This window comes from Equus asinus, chromosome 20 (genome assembly GCF_041296235.1).
Source record: "Equus asinus isolate D_3611 breed Donkey chromosome 20, EquAss-T2T_v2, whole genome shotgun sequence".
In the NCBI taxonomy this organism is placed as follows: Eukaryota; Metazoa; Chordata; class Mammalia; order Perissodactyla; family Equidae; genus Equus; species Equus asinus.
Window position 1 is genome coordinate 31,364,468 of NC_091809.1, and position 17,451 is coordinate 31,381,918.

Here is a 17,451-nt window from a genome sequence, read left to right on the forward strand (position 1 = left end):
CCAATTAGGAGCAATCTTCAGATGTCATGTATCTGGCAGCCTTCGAACTCAATCTCTTGCACTACGGAAATAATCTCATCCAGACCCTCTGTGCGCAGCTGGCATCCCCGCCCTGACTTCTGCAGAGCCACTCGTGGATAGTCTCCACCAACACCCTATCAGCAAATATTAGCTCTAGCAGAGTGATTGCTCTCACTGCATTTCGACTATCTGATTCATAAGGTTTTCCCTTCCATATTGTAGGGTCCTTGTTGATGCTCGAGGGTTAGCTGTGTTTGTAACTCAGGAAATAACTGAGTAGTTAAAGCTTCCCAGGAGAACAGCGTTGTGCAGTTTCGAATACCTTGGGAAGGGATCTAAAAATATTTCATTTTGGCTTGCCTCCTCTCTTTTCCTTTAAAAATTCATTTATTATTTGTCGTTAAATTCTCTAAACCAAGATCTTCTTCCTCTCCTTTTTCAAACTGGCAATATTAATAGATTTTGATACGTGTAAGGTTCTTAGCTGAAATTCAGTTAACTCAATTTGTGAAAAAATGCAAAGGACAAAACAAAAGCAAAAAACAAACTAATATTGTGCGTAAATTTAAAAAGGAAGTTCAAAGAAATGCATTGGGGCTTTATCTTTCAACCCCATCACCTTTGTCAGCATTTCTTACATTGAGAACTCTCTAGAAGGCTGTTTTATTTAGTTTTTATTCACTTATTTTTGTGTGTGTGGAAGATTAGCCCTGAGCTAACATCTGTTGCCAATCTTCCTCTATTTTATGTGGGATGCCACCACAGCGTGGCTTGATGAGTGGTGCTTGATCTACACCTGGGATCCGAACCTGGGAACCCTGGGCCACCGAAGTGAAGCGTGTGAACTTAATCACTATGCTACCAGGCCAGCCCCCCAGAAGGTCCTTTTAAAGGAAGGGAGCCGGGTGAGCAGAGATAAGGTTCTCAGGGATTCCTAGTGGTAGTATTATTTTTAAAATTTTATATACATAAAATTGTAAAACTAGGTATAAATTTCTTTTTTTTTTCCTTTTTTTAAAGATTGACACCTGAGCTAACAACTGTGGCCAATCTGTTTTTTTTTTCCTACTTTATCTCCCCAAATCCCCCCGGTACATAGTTGTATATCTTAGTTGCAGATCCTTCCAGTTGTGGCATATGGGATGCTGCCTCAACCTGGCCTGACAAGCGGTGCCATGTCCACACCCAGGATCCAAACCAGCGAAACCCTGGGCCGCCGCAGCAGAGCGCGCGAACTTAACCACTCGGCCACGGGGCCGGCCCCTAAATTTCTTAACTTTATACCCTTAGATGACTCTAAAACTAAAACTATAAATCATACACATATATAACCACTAGAGTTAAAATCCACAACTTTAACGGAAAAGGTGATTTTTTATTAAAATTAATTCCAAGTTGCAATGTGAATATGGTACTGACGGCTGTGAGAACATCACTTTTGACTCCAGCTTGTGCCATGACGACCAAGTTCTCCTCCACACTGGTCCAGTCCCACTTTTGGGAACCTTTGCTGTCATGGTGGACCTGGCCTCATTCAAGCTTCCTGGGCAGGAATACATTGCTGACTCAGTGAGTCCCCCTCTGTATTTTTCTCATTAGCCTGAAACAAGGAAAAAAGTACTCTTTCATGCCGTTGTAATAATAAACACAAATTCGAACACTTAAATCTAATTGTGGTCATACCACCTCAAGAATATGTGTACATTGTATCTTCCCAGATTATTATAAAAATTAAAACACTAATTTAAAAAATACAAGTAGAGAAGCCATGGACCTTGTGTGTGTGTGTGTGTGTGTGTGTGTGTGTGTGTGTAACTTACAGAGAGACATAAGCATACATATATCTCTAAGGACATCTACTTCACCTTATGTGGGTTCTTTTCTTTTTTAATGCTTTTTTTTTTTTTTTTTGCTGGGAAAGATTTACCCTTAGCTAACAACTTTTGCCACTCTTCTGATGTCTTTTTTTTTCCTCCCCAAAGCCCCAGTAGATAGTTGCATATTCCAGTTTATTCTAGTTGTAAGTCCTTCTAGTTCTGTTATGTGAGCTGCTGCCACAGCATGGCTGCTGACAGATGAGTCGTGTGGTTCTGTACCTGGGAACTGAACCAGGGCTGCCAAAACAGAGTGCACTGAACTTTAACCAGTAGGCCGTCAGGGCTGGCCCTGTGGGTTCTTTTTTTTCCAGCTTTATTGAGATGTAATTGACATATAACATTGTATAAGTTTAAGGTGTAAAACGTTGATTTGATGCATTCATTTATTGCAAAATAATTGCCAGTATAGCATAAGCTAACACCTCCATCCCATCCCATTTAGAAATGCTAAAAAAGAATTAGCATTTCTTTTTTATGGTGAAAACATTTCAGATCTACTCTCATAGCAATTTTCAAGTATTTAGTATAGTATAATTAGCTACGCTATTCTGTGGCTTCTTTTGATGCCAGTTTGAAAAACATTGTTTTCCATCTTTTCATCATTATAAATGTGTATTGATCTCCTTCCTACTAGATGCCAGGTGGACTGTAGGAGGTGCTAGGATACAAAATGAAGACCCCCCACGTGGTTCCTATCCATGTGGTATTTACAGTCTAACAAATAAGTGTGTAAATAATTAAGTCCAATGTTGTAAATTCTGTGAAGAAGTCCGGGGTCTTTGATGTTAACATTGCATTACAAAGAAAGCAGAGGTTTAGAAGGATGAGCTTGTATTAGACATTAAACTCTGTTTACCACTGTCTACTCATTGAGGCAGAGAGGCACGTAACGTATTTTATATGTTGTATATGTTCTATCCCAATCACAAAAGTGGAAATATAAAGACTTTTTCTGGTAACTGCAGTGTCTCAAAATGCCAGTTGTCAATTCTTTGAACACTAACATGTATAAAGTTATCCATGTAGGAGAGGCACCGTTTGTTAGGCTGGCTTAGAAGCCTTGTTCTCCAGCTACCAGATTATCTAAATGTCCCTGCAGCTATCAGTGCAAGTAAGTGAGGGGTGGCATTTGCTTTCAAATTAGACATGATTTTCAGATATGTATTGCATTGCATTCAGATTTAAGATTGTAAAAACTTCAACATCTAGCATGCAGGCCACAGAGACATCTCCCAACCACTCTGTCTTAAACATGTCCCCAGACCCCCTGGCACTCTCCATTCCTTACCCTGCTTTATTTCTCACCCCTTATCATTTTCTGAAACTAATATACTTATCTCTTTACCTGCTTTCTTTGTCTCACTGGACATAACTTTAAGAGGCATGATTTGCCCAGATTTTCAGCTCCTGGAACATTCTCTAGTACATATTAGACACTCATGAAGTACCTGTTGTGTGAATCATGGCACTTTTTAATTTTGTATTTTCAGAAGCAAAATACAGAAATAAAAACAAATGTAACGAACACAAACAAAAAAATTAAAGTTGGCCAATTTCACTTTTTAGGAAGATTTTATCATTTTCATAAATTCCAACCTGTCTCTGGTTTCTTTAAGGCAGTGGTTCTCTGCCTTAAATTCGCTAGAAATACAAATTCAGCCGGTCTCCAACCCACTGAACCAGAAGCTCTGAGGAGTTGGGCTCAGCAATTTTTTTTAGAAAGGTCTCTAAGTGATTCCAAGGCACATTAATGTTTGAAAACTACTGCTTTAAGGCCTGGGTTTCCCCTAACTGCACCTGCTCCTCTGAAAACAAAGCCCATCTTCCATGTTCGGTGGAGTTGGAAACAATACTTTGCCTGCAAGATCTCTTCTTTTCTTTTTTTTTTTTTTTTGAGGAAGATTAGCCCTGAGCTAACATCTGCTGCCAATCCTCCTCTTTTTGTTGAGGAAGACTGGCCCTGAGCTAACATCCGTGCCCATCTTCCTCTACTTTATATGTGGGACGCCTACCACAGCATGGCTTGACAAGTAGTGCGTAGGTCCACGCCTAGGATCTGAACCAGCAAACCCGGGGCCGCCAGAGTGGAGCATGCAAACTTAACTTCTGTGCCACCAGGCTGGCCCCTGCAAGATCTCTTTGTGGCATCTCCTGCCTCTTTCTGATTCTAATTTCTGCCTCTTCTGTTCCCACACAGCTAGCGGGGCTTAAGGATGTTCAAAAGTCACTTTGAAATATCCTTCCTGTTCTCTTAAGCTATTTTGCCTCCTATGAGAAAATTCAATAAGCACCATAAATCTGAGGGAAACTGATTGAATAATGTCAGCCAGCTCGTGCTGACCTTATTACTTGAATTCTCAAGCCACAAGCACTTTTGTTTTGAGGAGAAGACCACAGCCCTTAAGTCCAGGACCTCGGGCACCAGGCTGCCTAAGTGCGGATTCCGTTCTCGGATGATAACAGCTCTGGAACTTCAGGAGTCCTGGACTGCTCTGTGCCTGTCTCCTCATCTGTAAAATGGAGATTGTAATAGAGCATATCTCAAAAGGTGGTTGTGAGGATAGAGTGATTTGATATGTGGAAAGTTCTCAAACTGCACCAGGCACAGAATAAGCACTGTTAGATGTTAATTGTGATAGATTTGTAATGGATTCTGTCTTATCATGGACCAGTAGGTAGGGTTAGTTTGGAATGTAAGGATTTTAAATACCTGAAAGAGATTTCAAGAAGTCAGAAAGCTGTCAGTAATGTTGCTGGACTTTCCTCTTGCGTCTCCCTGATTTAGGATAACAACTTCTCCTCTATGTGCTGCCTGTTGAGGAAAGTTGAGAACATCGCCGTACACAGCAGGGAAGGAGCCAGGTGTGGAGGAGCACTTAGGCCTTAGAGTCCTTCCCTGAGCTCTTCTTCCTGCAGTTCAGAAGACAGTGAAAGAGTCTGTTGTAATGGAAGAAAGCAAAAAGCCTTGCAACTACACTTCTTCTGAAGTACAGAAACGTTATGAGGAAAATCACTGTCCTCAACCAACATCATCGTTCTCCCACAGTCATCACTCACGAGGTCCTAGGACTACACAGACTCAGTGACCCAGCTCTGCCCCCCTGACCTCCAGAGAGAGAGATTGACCCAGTTATTCCTCTCTATTTGCCCTCTGTGCCCACTCCTGAAGCCCAGGTTTGAGATCTGGTGAACTGGGCCCTGCCCATCTACCTGGGGTTCATCTACCCCAGGGGTACACGAGGCAGTCCCAGGGCTGTGTGGCAGGGCACTGAGAGTGCTCTGGCCCTGGAGGGTAGATTTGGACTGACGTACTTCCAAGTCAGCTCCTACTAGACCCCATGGTAATTTGAGCTGGTTGCATGCACCCCAACCTGCATTTGTGGGTCTTACACAAGGGCAGTGATAGTTTTAAGGTAATACTTTCCAAGATCTCAAATTTCCTAAAATCAGCTGCCTGAGAAAGTGCCTGAGATTGAATTTAAATTTTGGCTCTCCTCCCTGACTGCTCCACTTTACTAATTGTCCAGGAGAGAATTTTCCTTCACTCTCTTTGTCACCTGCACCACCCACCTGTTCTCAGAGGACCGCTCTTGAAGGAGAGTCCCACCAAAGCACAGCAGAGAGGCACTGAAGGCCACAGCACATTATGTCACCAGTGACAAGTTCATGGCAAAGCTGGGGCCATCTCCATCTTGGAATTAGAAGTCAGAGAAGGAGATGTTTTCTACAGTGGGCAGTGTGATCTGGCATATTAAAATAAACAGTATTTCAATTTCCCGGCCTTCCTGAGTGTATTGGGTTAAACAAGATGCTTGTAAGTGAAAGAGTAGCAGGTCTTCAGCAGTCCTTTGGTGAGGCCTGGCCAAACGTTAGCAGCATCCTGTCCAGATGTGGAGAGACTGGATGAAATTAATGCTGGGTTACAAAGCCCCTTGCAAATCAGGTATTCTCTCATTCATTGCTTTAAAAGAAATTGAAGGAGAAACTAATTGAATTGTCAGCTGTGCAATCATTAAAATAATTTTTGAAGCTATATTACCATGTGATTTTTGGCATATATCTTTGAAAAGGTTCAAAGAATCGAGTGACATTGCTATACAAGATTTATATTTGCATCTCCTTGCTTATGTGATTAGGTTTCTCTCAAAGCAAAAATAGGAATAGAATTCATCCTGAGCTTTATTTCATTCTATCAGTAATGATCTTTGTCTACTATGTAATTTAAAAAAGCTTCATCTATCCCATTAAGAGCTATATTTCCGGTAAAAGTTTACATTTTATGTTTAATTATTACTTAACAACATGTACAGTATATTTATATTGTTTTGTCTATATTATCCTTGTAATGATAACTCATTCTGAAAGAAAATACTATTACTCAGAGCTTTATGGTCACAAAACATAAAAGAAATTTAAATTTCAATCTGTATATATAGTTGCAAATAAATATGATAGCTGATCAATAGAAGATTTTTAAGTATAAAACATTATATTAGGATAAAATCTTGTAGAAGACAATGGAAACAAGTTTAAGTTTAAAAAAGTAACAATGCACATTTTGTGAGTAATAAGAGCTTATTCATGATTTTTGGAAATAGATATCGTGAGTATCAAATCACTAAGGTATTTAAATTGCATTGAACGTATATATCTGTGTATATATACGTATATATAAAGGGATATTTTGACATTTTAATTATAAAATGTGAATATTCTCCACAGAACATCCTTTACAACTATAACTTACATTTTAAAAATTATAGGGGCCGGCTCCGTGGCCAAGTGATTAAGTTCTCACGCTCCACTGCGGCGGCCCAGGGTTCAGACCCTGGGCGTGGACATGGCACCGCTCATCAGGCCACGTTGAGGCGGCGTCCCGCATCCCACAACTAGAAGGACCTGCAGCTAGGATATACAACTGTGTATAGGGGGAATTTGGGGAGATAAAGCAGAAAAAAAAAAAAAGGGAAGAAAATTGGCAACAGTTGTTAGCTCAGGTGCCAATCTTTAAAAAAAAAAAATAAAAACATTAAAAAAAATTATGAAGATCTCTTCTTGCCATACTTTGAAAGCACCTACTTATCACCCCACCCCTACCTCCTGGCCACCCACACCTGCTGAGTGACAGGTGGGCCTGTACATAGGAAAGACCTCTTTGATTGAAAGCTAATATTATTTTTATTCCTCCTACCAAGCAGGGAGAGTACCTTGCTAGACTGAGTGCTGTCCCCCTTGAACAGAAGCTGTCATTTTGGTGCTCCAGTATCATTCTGTTCTCTTGAGTGTTCAGGCTGTGTCAGGCTGGTCACTTTCTTTCAAGGGAAAAGAGCATGTCCAAAATGTGTGCCCTCTCTCCTCCGTTGTCAGTGTGTTTGGCGATCTTCTTGTCTCCTGGGCCCTATGGGAAGGATCTCTGCTCTCAGTGAAAATGGGATCAGAGTTGGTGAAGTAGGGCGGTGTTTTTCCCTGTCTCCTCCCCCGGACTCACGTTCTTCCTCCCCAGGAGGCACACCTCGTACCCTCTCTGCTTGGACATATGGATATCCAGGAAGCAGCCTGGCTGCTAATTGCACCTTCCCATTTGTCCAGAGATCGCAACTCAGATTCTGACTAGAGGGTTGAGTAGTCAGGGGGCACACCTAGGCCCCTTTAACCGTGCCATTCATTGCAAACTCACATTTATAAAGGATTCCCTTCTCTCAATTTTCCATTACAGATTCTAAGTTCATGGGGCACAAATGCAAATTTTCCTCCTGACCAGCAGGCACAATTATTTCTTCATTAAACCTGATAGCCTGCAGGTCATACACACCAAAAAGCCAATTCTTTTTTTGTCCAGAGCCTCCAGTTGTTGGGAAGGGTAGGTGAGAGGCATGACAGGTAGAGCTTGCCTCTCTATCTTCATGACAACAGAGGCGACATCAGCCACGTTGTTCTCACAGGGCCTAGGGAGGGGAGGGAAGGAGGAACTCTGCCTGACTGTTTTCTCTTTCCCTCTCCTGACATCTTAGAGGTAGCCACAATTTACTCAAAAATTGTTGGCTTTCTTTGAAGAAGCTTTTTAGTTTGATGTAGTCCTCATTTGTTTATTTTTTTCTTTTGTTTCCTTTGCCCGAGTAGACATGGTATTCAAAAAGATACTGCTAAGACCAATGTCAAAGAGTGTACTGCCTGTGTTTTCTTTTAGGAGTTTTATGGTTTCAGGTCTTACATTCAAGTCTTTTATCCATTTTAAGTTAATTTTTGTGTATGGTGTAAGATAATGGTCTACTTTCATTCTTTTGCATGTGGCTGTCCAGTTTTCCAATACCAGCAAAATGAAAAGACAACCTACTGATGGGGAGAAGATAATTTCAAATCATATATCTGATAAGGGGTTAATATCTAGAATATATAAAGAACTCATACAACTCAACAAAAACAAAAGACAACCTGATTAAAAAATGGCCAGAGATGAACAGATCTTTTTTTAAAGACAATATACAGATATACAGATGGACAACAGGCACGTGAAAATATGTTCAATATCACTAATTATTAGGGAAATGCAAAACAAAACCTCAATGAGATATCACCCCATGCCTGTCAGAATAGTTATTATTAAAAAGACAAGAAATAAGTATTGGAGAGGCGGTGGAGAAAAGGGATCTCTTGTACACTGAAGTGTAAACTGGTGTGTCATCCATGGAAAATAATATAGATATTCCTCAAAAAATAAAAAATAAAACTACGATAAGATCCAGCTATTCCACATCTGTATATTTATCCAAAGAACACAAAAACACTAATTCAAGAAGATATGTGCATCCCTATGTTCATTGCAGCATTATTCACAATAGCCATGACTTGGAACTTGGAAGCAACCTAAGTGCCCATCAATGGATGAAGGGATAAAGAAGATGTGGTATATATACATATATAATGGAATACTACTCAGCCATAAAAAAAACAAAATCGTGTCATTTGAAACCACATGGCTGGACGTTGAGGGTATTATACCAAGCAAAATAAGTCAGACAGAGAAAGACAAATACTATATGATTTCACTCATATATGGAAGGTAAAACAACAACAACAAACAAACCTATAGATACAGATAACAGATTGGTGGTTACCAGAGGGAAGGGTCAGAGGGGAAGGGTGAAAGGGGTAAAGGGGCACATGGGTGTAGTGATGGATGGAAACTAGACTTTTGGTGGTGAACACAATGTAGTCTATACAGAATTTGAAATACAATGATGTACACATGACATTTATATGTTATAAACCAATGCTACCTCAATAAAAAGTAATTATTGGCTTTCTAAGTGGATTTCCCCAAAGCACGTTACAGATTGTAGTTTGCAGGCTTTGGGCAGGTTAGGGGCACAAGGAGATTATCAACACCAGGGAGGTCTGGAGGTAATTATGTTCACTTTCTACCAACAACAAGTTAAGTATTTGCTTTGTAGATTATCTGTGACCTATTTGAACTACTGATCCACTTTCTCTTTGCTATACCCCTGGGCCACTTCTCCCACAAGGCGGTAAATGTACTCAAGAAATATAAACTAATTTTGTATAAGCCTAGGGGAAAAAATAAGATGGAAAGCAAATACACAGCAAGGATATTCACATAATACATTCGTAAGTCAAATAGAAATGATTTTGTATCATCAGTTCTTCAGGATGATTCAGACCACTGTTACCCGATATTTAGGATGTTTCATCAATAATTGATTGTTTCCTTTTAGCACTGGGTTATGTTGTTTCATTTACTCCTTGAAATACAACAACCACATTTATAATATAATCTCTCAATATTCTCTTTTTCCCTCCTTCCCCACTTCTTTCTTCCCTCCTGCCTTCCTCAATGTTCCCCTCCTCCTTCCCTCTCCTCCCCTACTCCCGCTACTTTCTTCCCCCTACTTCCCCCATCCCCTCTCATCTCCCCTTCCCCTCACTCACAGGTGTACCATAGATGACCGAGTCACCCGAGTGGCCTGGCTAAACCGCAGCACCATCCTATATGCCGGGAATGACAAGTGGTCCATAGACCCTCGTGTGATCATCTTGGTCAACACACCAACCCAGTACAGCATCATGATCCAGAACGTGGATGTATATGATGAGGGCCCATACACCTGCTCTGTGCAGACGGACAACCACCCCAAAACTTCCCGGGTTCACCTCATAGTTCAAGGTGAGTGACAGCTAAGATTTGGGCATTGGCCTTCCTGTCAACGGTGGACGGGAAGCATAATCTTGGTCTTTGCTTCTACTCCTGTATGAAGACATAAAAAGACATTTTTCTCTATAGAATTCAGAGATAGAGTGTGTGTCCTGGATTCCTTTCCACCTGCTGGGTTTTTGATAAGTACTGAATATCTTCACAAAGTTTCTCAATTGTATGTCTGGCTCTTCTGTTCTTATCAAGAAGTTGTTTGGCATGTGCTGTCTGAGCTCTCTTAAGTTACATAGCACTCTGGAATTGGGGCAAGATGTATTAAAAGATAGATATGGTAATACTCTCTGTGCCTTTTAATTATGTTTCATAGGCTTATTTCATAGTAAAAGGTTAATAATATTGATGTCAAATCATGTGACTGACTGCTTTTGGATAGTTGATGGTTGTGTATGTTGGAAGGGGTTCCGAGTGCTGTTCAGTCAGATCCTCGTTGGCATTGCTGCTGTGTCTCTGCGCTCTTTCTTAGCCCCACAGTGGAGCTGAGATCAAGAGGGATATTAGTCAAAATGATATCTCCAGCTCTATGTTGGAAATAAATCTATATAATTAGAAAAAGTGGGGGAGGAATTTCCTAACATCCTCTGCCAGTCTGCCTTAAAAAATCTGAGTCAGTACAACCCAGGCTTAGTACTTAATAGTTTTTCATTTGAATTTCACTTTGTGGGAAAAAAACAGGGCTGAAGAAATATCAAAATTTCAGATATCAAATATTAAGAATTAAAAACACATTCAGATAGCAATGCTGAAAATTTGAAAACCATTTTAAAACAAGGCAGCGATACAAATGAACTTATTTTGAACTGCCCCCAACTAACCCCTCCCCCCCCCACCACTATGCAAAGCAATTTCTGTCAGGTGTTGCCTCGTGGTAGCAATGAAGTGCTAAGCAGACTAGTTCCCATCCCCCATTGACACAGCCTTCCTCCACCAGATAAGAAACTTGGGTGGGCCTTTCTCAAAGTCTCCTACACTGATGTCTTGGGGCCATACACTGAGCTCTGGGAAGGAGTTCTTGTGTGGGATTAAGTCTGTAGTAACTGCTTTTTATCAGACGCCATCTGCAGAAGATTCAACAGTTCTTTTTCAGTTTGTGAAGTGTGCATGGCATCCTTGCTTAGCTAATATGATTCCCTCACTCCCGCCTTTCTAGAAAAATAAGCTTGCTCATTTTAGTTGGTTTCATGGAGAGTTTGAGTAGGAGTTAGCATCCCCTCATGCTTCAGTCACTTGTACAATTCAGGATGGCCATTTTTTTTTTTTTGGCTAGAGCGGCTCTGTGGCCCACTTGTAATGGTATGTGCTGGGCCAGAGATCTGTCTGCTGCAGCTTCCGTTCTCCAGCAGGCCCTGGTGCTGCCATATTGCTGAAAGCCTTGCCTCGGTTCAGCCTCCCAGCCCTTCTCTCATCCCCACTTGCTTTCAGATGCCCACATCAGCCTATGATACAACAGCCGCCAGTACACTCTACTATTTCCATTGTCCATCCATGTCCCACCCAGGGGTATGGCTGAGTGATGATTACTGCTTTGGAGCTACAAGACGGCCCACCATCTGGAGATAAAGACAACTGTCATGTCTGATGCATCTCCTCAGAGGATGGTGGAGGCGGTAGGTGGGATCAGTCATCTGAGATCAGCTGTAATGTCTGTTGTAAGTTTCTGGGGGTGCATAAGACAAGGGATTGTGAGTTCTCACTACCCTGCCTGCCACCTGGGCTTAGTTCCAGAGGAGCTGAAATCCTCTGCAATGGAAGTGGCACGTCCATGGCACCTTCATGGCCTTGACAGCAAAGTTATCTGAAAATTCAGGAAATGCCCCACTGAAATTAAAAAGAACTGTCAGGCACTGTGCAGAGACAGACTCCAATAGAACAAAGCTATCACTTTTCAGGAAATAAGACAGATTGCGTAAGCGTGTCAAAGTCAATATAGGCCGTAAAGGGATAGTAATGCAGAGCTTCAGCATAATATTCTTCATGAGGCACTCGGAACAATTCCTTGGGCTGGATATGGAAGTCAATGGTGTCTCCCTGAGGGCCTCATCCCTTTGGGTCAGAAGGAGACTGAGAACAGGCAAGATTCAGAGCAGTGGAGTCTTTAATTCCAGATGTCAGTTCCTCACAGGCTCCTCATTTCAGGCCAAGCAGCTCTGATAGCTCAGGGCATCTGAGGCGGCCTGGGAAACCCGATGCAAAGGACCAGGCAGAGTGGAGGTGCAAGGGGAGAACCTTCTCTTGGAGCACTTAGCTGACTGGTCTTTCCATTTGCTGAGAGGTTGAAAGAAGCAGCTCAGGGGGCCACGTTCTCTTCTGTCTTGGTTAGCAAGGGGGTGACTTGTCCTTTCTTTGGAGACCAGGTGAATTTCCAGTGGGTGGAAGCAGAGACCTCCCTGCTCAATTAGAAAGAAGCCCAAGAGTCCTCTTCTTCCCAGCAGCTATGGGCTTTTGTCCAGGCTATAGATCAATTTTTCAGACTTCGTGTTAGTTCAGGTTAGATAAAGATAATGAAAGTTCCCTAATCCTCTTAAAGAAGATTTATCTGACTGAGTAGAAAGCTTTTGGAATACAATAAAGCATGTAGAAAACTGAAGCCTAATCTTGCCTTTAATTTCCAACTGCTGATGGATATTGATTTTGCAATGAGAAAAACTAAAAAATTTCCGAGCTGCAACTTGTCTGTTTAAAAAAAAAAAAAAAAACTGTTTATTTGTCTTCTGTCCATTTGAGAATGTTAGGATCTCATCACCCCTGCCACCCAAGTGCCATTAGCAGAAGGGATAGCAACCCCACAGGGTCGCCGCTTTGCTGCTCCCTGTTCCTGCAGCGTGAGGAACTCACAGACGCCCTGTTACTAACCTCGGAGGCTGTCCTTTACCATTTTATAGGTGGCCTTTGCCACGTAGCTAATGGAATTAATTTCCAAGTCCTTCTCTTTGAAAGAAGAAGCTGCTTTCATTAAAATATTATTACTGATACCCAAGGTACATCTTGGCCATTGATGCAATAATTTCAAGGCACCGTGTGAGTGTGGCAATCGTGTGACCTGGACCATATCCCTAGGTGTAAAGGAAATCCAGAGCAAGGGAGAAGTGTCCCTGTGGAGTCACATTAGTCAGGGTAGGCAGGAAAATCAATCTGGCTGCCCTGTATAGGTTGGGGTGAAGTGGACAGAAGCTGGAGGTACAAGGATGGGCAATAAGTTACTTCTATCACTCAAAATATGTGACTGGAGCAGGCTGTAGGTCTACCTATAGAAATGGAGGAGGTTCCTCCAAGAGATATTGTCTGAGGGAAATTGAGAGGGGTAATCCTAATCTCTCAAAAGAGGAAGAATTCAAAGGATATCATCCACATTTTTGAGTTTGGGGAAATGTTGATGGCCTCACTGGTAGTTGTGGAGTTAGGATCCTATGCCACTAGGAAAGGAAAGTGTTAGGCTTGCTAGGTTTAAGGATAAAAGAAACACAAACATTACACAGATATTATGGAACTAAGGAACAGGTGTAGCTTGAGACCAGAAGGGGTCTATTTGAGATTCATCGTGAGTTTACTAGCATGAGAGTAGATAAGTTTTCTGAGATTAGCTATTCCTGGAGAACAGCAGGAACCACAATTTATTTATATCTATCCCCAGCACATAGCACACTGTCTGAGGCATACTAGGCATTCAGCAAATGTTTGTAAAATGAACAGATTGGTACAGCAAATGACGTGGCATATGAAGGCAGCGATCATAAGGCCCCTTCAAGTAGATAGGGGTGGGGATTGAGTCAGACACTGTCCAGATGACTTGGAGTGGGCAGTGATGGGGAACAGTTCCCTGGGGGGAGGAGGGTCTTCAATGTGACAAGCTAAGAGATATGTTACAACAGGGATAACATGACTTCCATGCGTTTATTAGTACTTTATGGCACCAGTCACAATCTTTGTCTCATTTGACCCTCACAACAAGCCCTGGGAGGCTGCAGTGCGGAGATGTTATCTCCATTTTGCAAATTAGATAACTGCAGCTCATGGAGGTCAAGAGGCCACCAGGTCCCCTGGAGTAGGTAGCAGAGCTGGCTCTTGAACCCTGGCCAAATGGCTCCAAGATCAGCATCTCTCCCGCATGCTCCACCACCTCCACAGCCAACCATGTCTAGAGTCATTTCTCCAATCTAGACTCATGGCAATTTTCCAATTATCCTTTCTTTTCTCCCCCCATTTTTCTGCTGCTGATATTGCAATATACCCACAGAAATTGAGGACAAGACTCAAGAAAGAAAATTAGCAGTGGGAGTGGGAAGTCAAAGCTACAATAAATGGTGTAGAGAGGCTGAGAGAAAGGCAGAGAAGAGAATTAATCTACTACTAGCTCATTCCTCCGGGAATACACATTGTAAATGTTATCTCTTTATCCTATGTAAGTACCCAAATCTCTGGCCCCTTTGAGAATCCTGGATGTAATTGTCATTCTAACTGTCACAAACCCTTCAGCATTCTGAAACTATGTGGATATCCTCACATCAAAGTAGCTGTTGTCATTCTTAGGGATGGATAGCAGGAAGACCTGATGGATCTCTGCTCCTTTGATGGCGATCTTCTCTACCTGCTCTCTTGTCTAATTCAGAAACCTGTTTATTAGCTGATATTTCCTTCCATGGAATGAACTTCTCTTGCTAAACCCAATCTTATGCAAAGGACTAGAAATAACGAATTATGTTAATTTCTCACATCTGAGACTCCACAGGAAGCTTATGCAACTTCTGTGTCTGCAAAAGATTTTGGGTCTTTGAGCCTGGAGTCAGTTCAGGTGAGACTGGTTGGTTCCCAAAGTTGAGTTTAGCAGGTTGGGAAGTCTGATTTACCAAGCAGTCCGGTCCCAGGTTCTGCTGAGTGCCAGCGGACCCCTGCATGGGGCACATGATGGATAAACCTTGTCTCCATTGATCCTCACACCAAGCCTACAGAGTTGACATCAAATTCACAAATAAGGAAACTGAGGCTTAGAAAGATGAAAAACTTGCCCCAAGACGATGGAGCTACTAAATGCTTTAAATTCCCTTCACTAGACTTGTCTCTAGAGAAAAGCTATCAAAATACAAACACTTTACATGCCTTATCTCTTTTGATTACTCTTCACAAAAGCCCTGGCTACAGAACAGAGAGTCACTGCATGGTGGAGATTCAGAGTCAAAGCGATCTGTCCAAGTTACACTAGCTCCTAAGCGCCAAAGCGCCACTTCGCGCCAGGTGTTTTTATTCCAGGTTCAGTATTTTGTTCACACGCTGGCTTGCTCACTCATAGCTGAGAAAAGGACAGGTAAATGTTACTGCTTGTGAGAAAAATACAGACGTTCTGAGGTGCTATGGAGAAAGGTGGGGACTAAAGAGGCAATTGCTGAGGTGGGGTGGGTGCTGGTGGGGCCTGGGCCTCTCAGCAGGACAGCGGGAGGAGGTCTCCCGCAGGGCCAGGGCTGCAGCCGTGCCCAAAGGCTGCAGGTTTGCCAAGGACCTGCCGATTTCAACACTTCCGTTGTAACTAACCTCTTTTTTCTGCTATTTTCCCCTCTTCTCCCAAATATTACAGTCATTTAAATTAACATGTGTAATTGTGGGCCTAAAGAAAGGCAGGCAGTCAACCTGAAATAAATTTAATTTATTCAGCCTCTATTTTAAATTATAATCACACTTGCTCTTCACAGAGGCAGGGTGGAAAAGTGGAAAAGAACAAGGCTGGGCATCAAAACACTCACTCCCCAGCCTGAGCTGTGCCTCTGACAGCCAGGCCTATGTCTTTGGGAAGTCCCCTTCCTGGCTTCTTATCCTGGGGTGAAGAATAAAATTGAGTGTAATTGATTTTCTTTAGGTACACACTTGCATACCTTAATCCTATGTATATTATTCTTATTATTTGAAAATAAGATTCTGAAAAGGGGTCTTTAGGCTACAAATTCTATGTATGTGGACACAGGCCAAAGGGTCCACAGTGCAAAATAGGTGTCAGAACTTCTCTGGGCTTCATTTCCTTGGTTTTGAAAAGGAAGGGTTGGACTGACACGTAAGGAAGTCCTTTCTAGCTGTTGCATTTTATTGTTTGTTAATGTAATTTCTCTGGAGGATTTTTTGCATCCTGGTGTCTCTGTCCTCCACGTCTTCTCTGCCTTCACCCACAGATAGGGCAATCAGAAGGTTGGCTCTTATTCTCTTTCTTATCCGTATTTTCTTCAGAGCCCTGGGATTTGAGGTCTGCTTCCTAACCCCAGTATTTAGTGGTGACTCTGAGCATTGCTCACCCACGTTGGCAGTGGCTTGCTCTTTGGTTGAAGAGAGTGAAAAAGAAAGACACCACCTCTATCCTGTTCCACTCTGACAGTTGGTACCCCACATCAAACAGTGTTATATATACTAACATTCTTAATTTAAGGACCGAGTAAACTACGAAGGCAGCTACAGCTTAGAAGGAATCAGGAATGAAGTTGTCGCCCTCTGCACTCAATAAAGGAGGGTGTGTCAAGAGTCCTCCTTCCCAAAAAGGATGTCCCCAGGCCAGCTCCCTCCATGCCTGACCTGGTTCTCCTGCCTCATGGCTGGAAGGAGGCCCCATCCTATTCCTCAAAACAATCCTATGCCTTCCCTCAGACTGTGTTACTCAGCCGTTATCTGAATTTGACACATCACATAGCCAGAATAGAATTGATGTTCACCTCCGCTGAATCTCCTCAGTTGCAACACCTTTCATGACATCATGTGTAGTTGGTGACAACACAGTCCAAAGCACATTTTATAAAAAGGGATATTTCTCCTTTTATCAATTATCTACTCCCATTATTGTGAGGAGAAATATGAGGCTTTGTTCTGCTCTGCTTAGAAGCCAAGATCTTAACACACACACATACTCACACACAGTCACACAGGCATGCACACACAGTTTTCACGGCTATCTCTTTTGTGGCTTCTGGAATTCCACCCCACCTTACATCAAATATGTAGTTTCAGCTCCCTCTAGATGTGGGGGATATATGCTCGATTTCTCCTGTAACACGTATAATCTTTTAATTACAGAACAGGAAGAGTTGGAATTTTCTAAGGTGAATGAGACCGAAGCAAAATGTGACCTTGGATGAACACATTGTCAGGGCTGAAGATGTTTTGGCCCTGTCTGCCAAGAGGGCGACAGATCCAGTTGAGAGTCCTGGTGCTGAAAGTGTGTGGGCTTGTTTAGAGGAAAAGGCAGAGAGAGACTCTTCCACATGATGCAAGATGGTGCTGCCAGTCCTGGCACCTGGTTTGGTGATATGTCCAGTAGCCAGAAAGAGAAGTGGCAGGGCTTGGAGCTGTCATCTGCCT

At 42.3% G+C, this 17,451-nt stretch overlaps 1 protein-coding gene across 9 annotated transcripts in view; it reads left to right on the forward strand.

Moving 5' to 3' along the window:
* OPCML (opioid binding protein/cell adhesion molecule like) overlaps positions 1 to 17,451 on the forward strand; it is a 1,013,450-nt gene that overhangs the window by 783,926 nt on the left and 212,073 nt on the right. For all 9 annotated transcript variants that reach the window (XM_070489898.1, XM_070489901.1, XM_044752638.2 and 6 more), the window contains one exon: positions 9,848 to 10,080. In XM_070489898.1, coding sequence (XP_070345999.1) covers positions 9,848 to 10,080 — 233 coding nt within the window. The remainder of the gene's footprint in view (positions 1 to 9,847; positions 10,081 to 17,451) is intronic.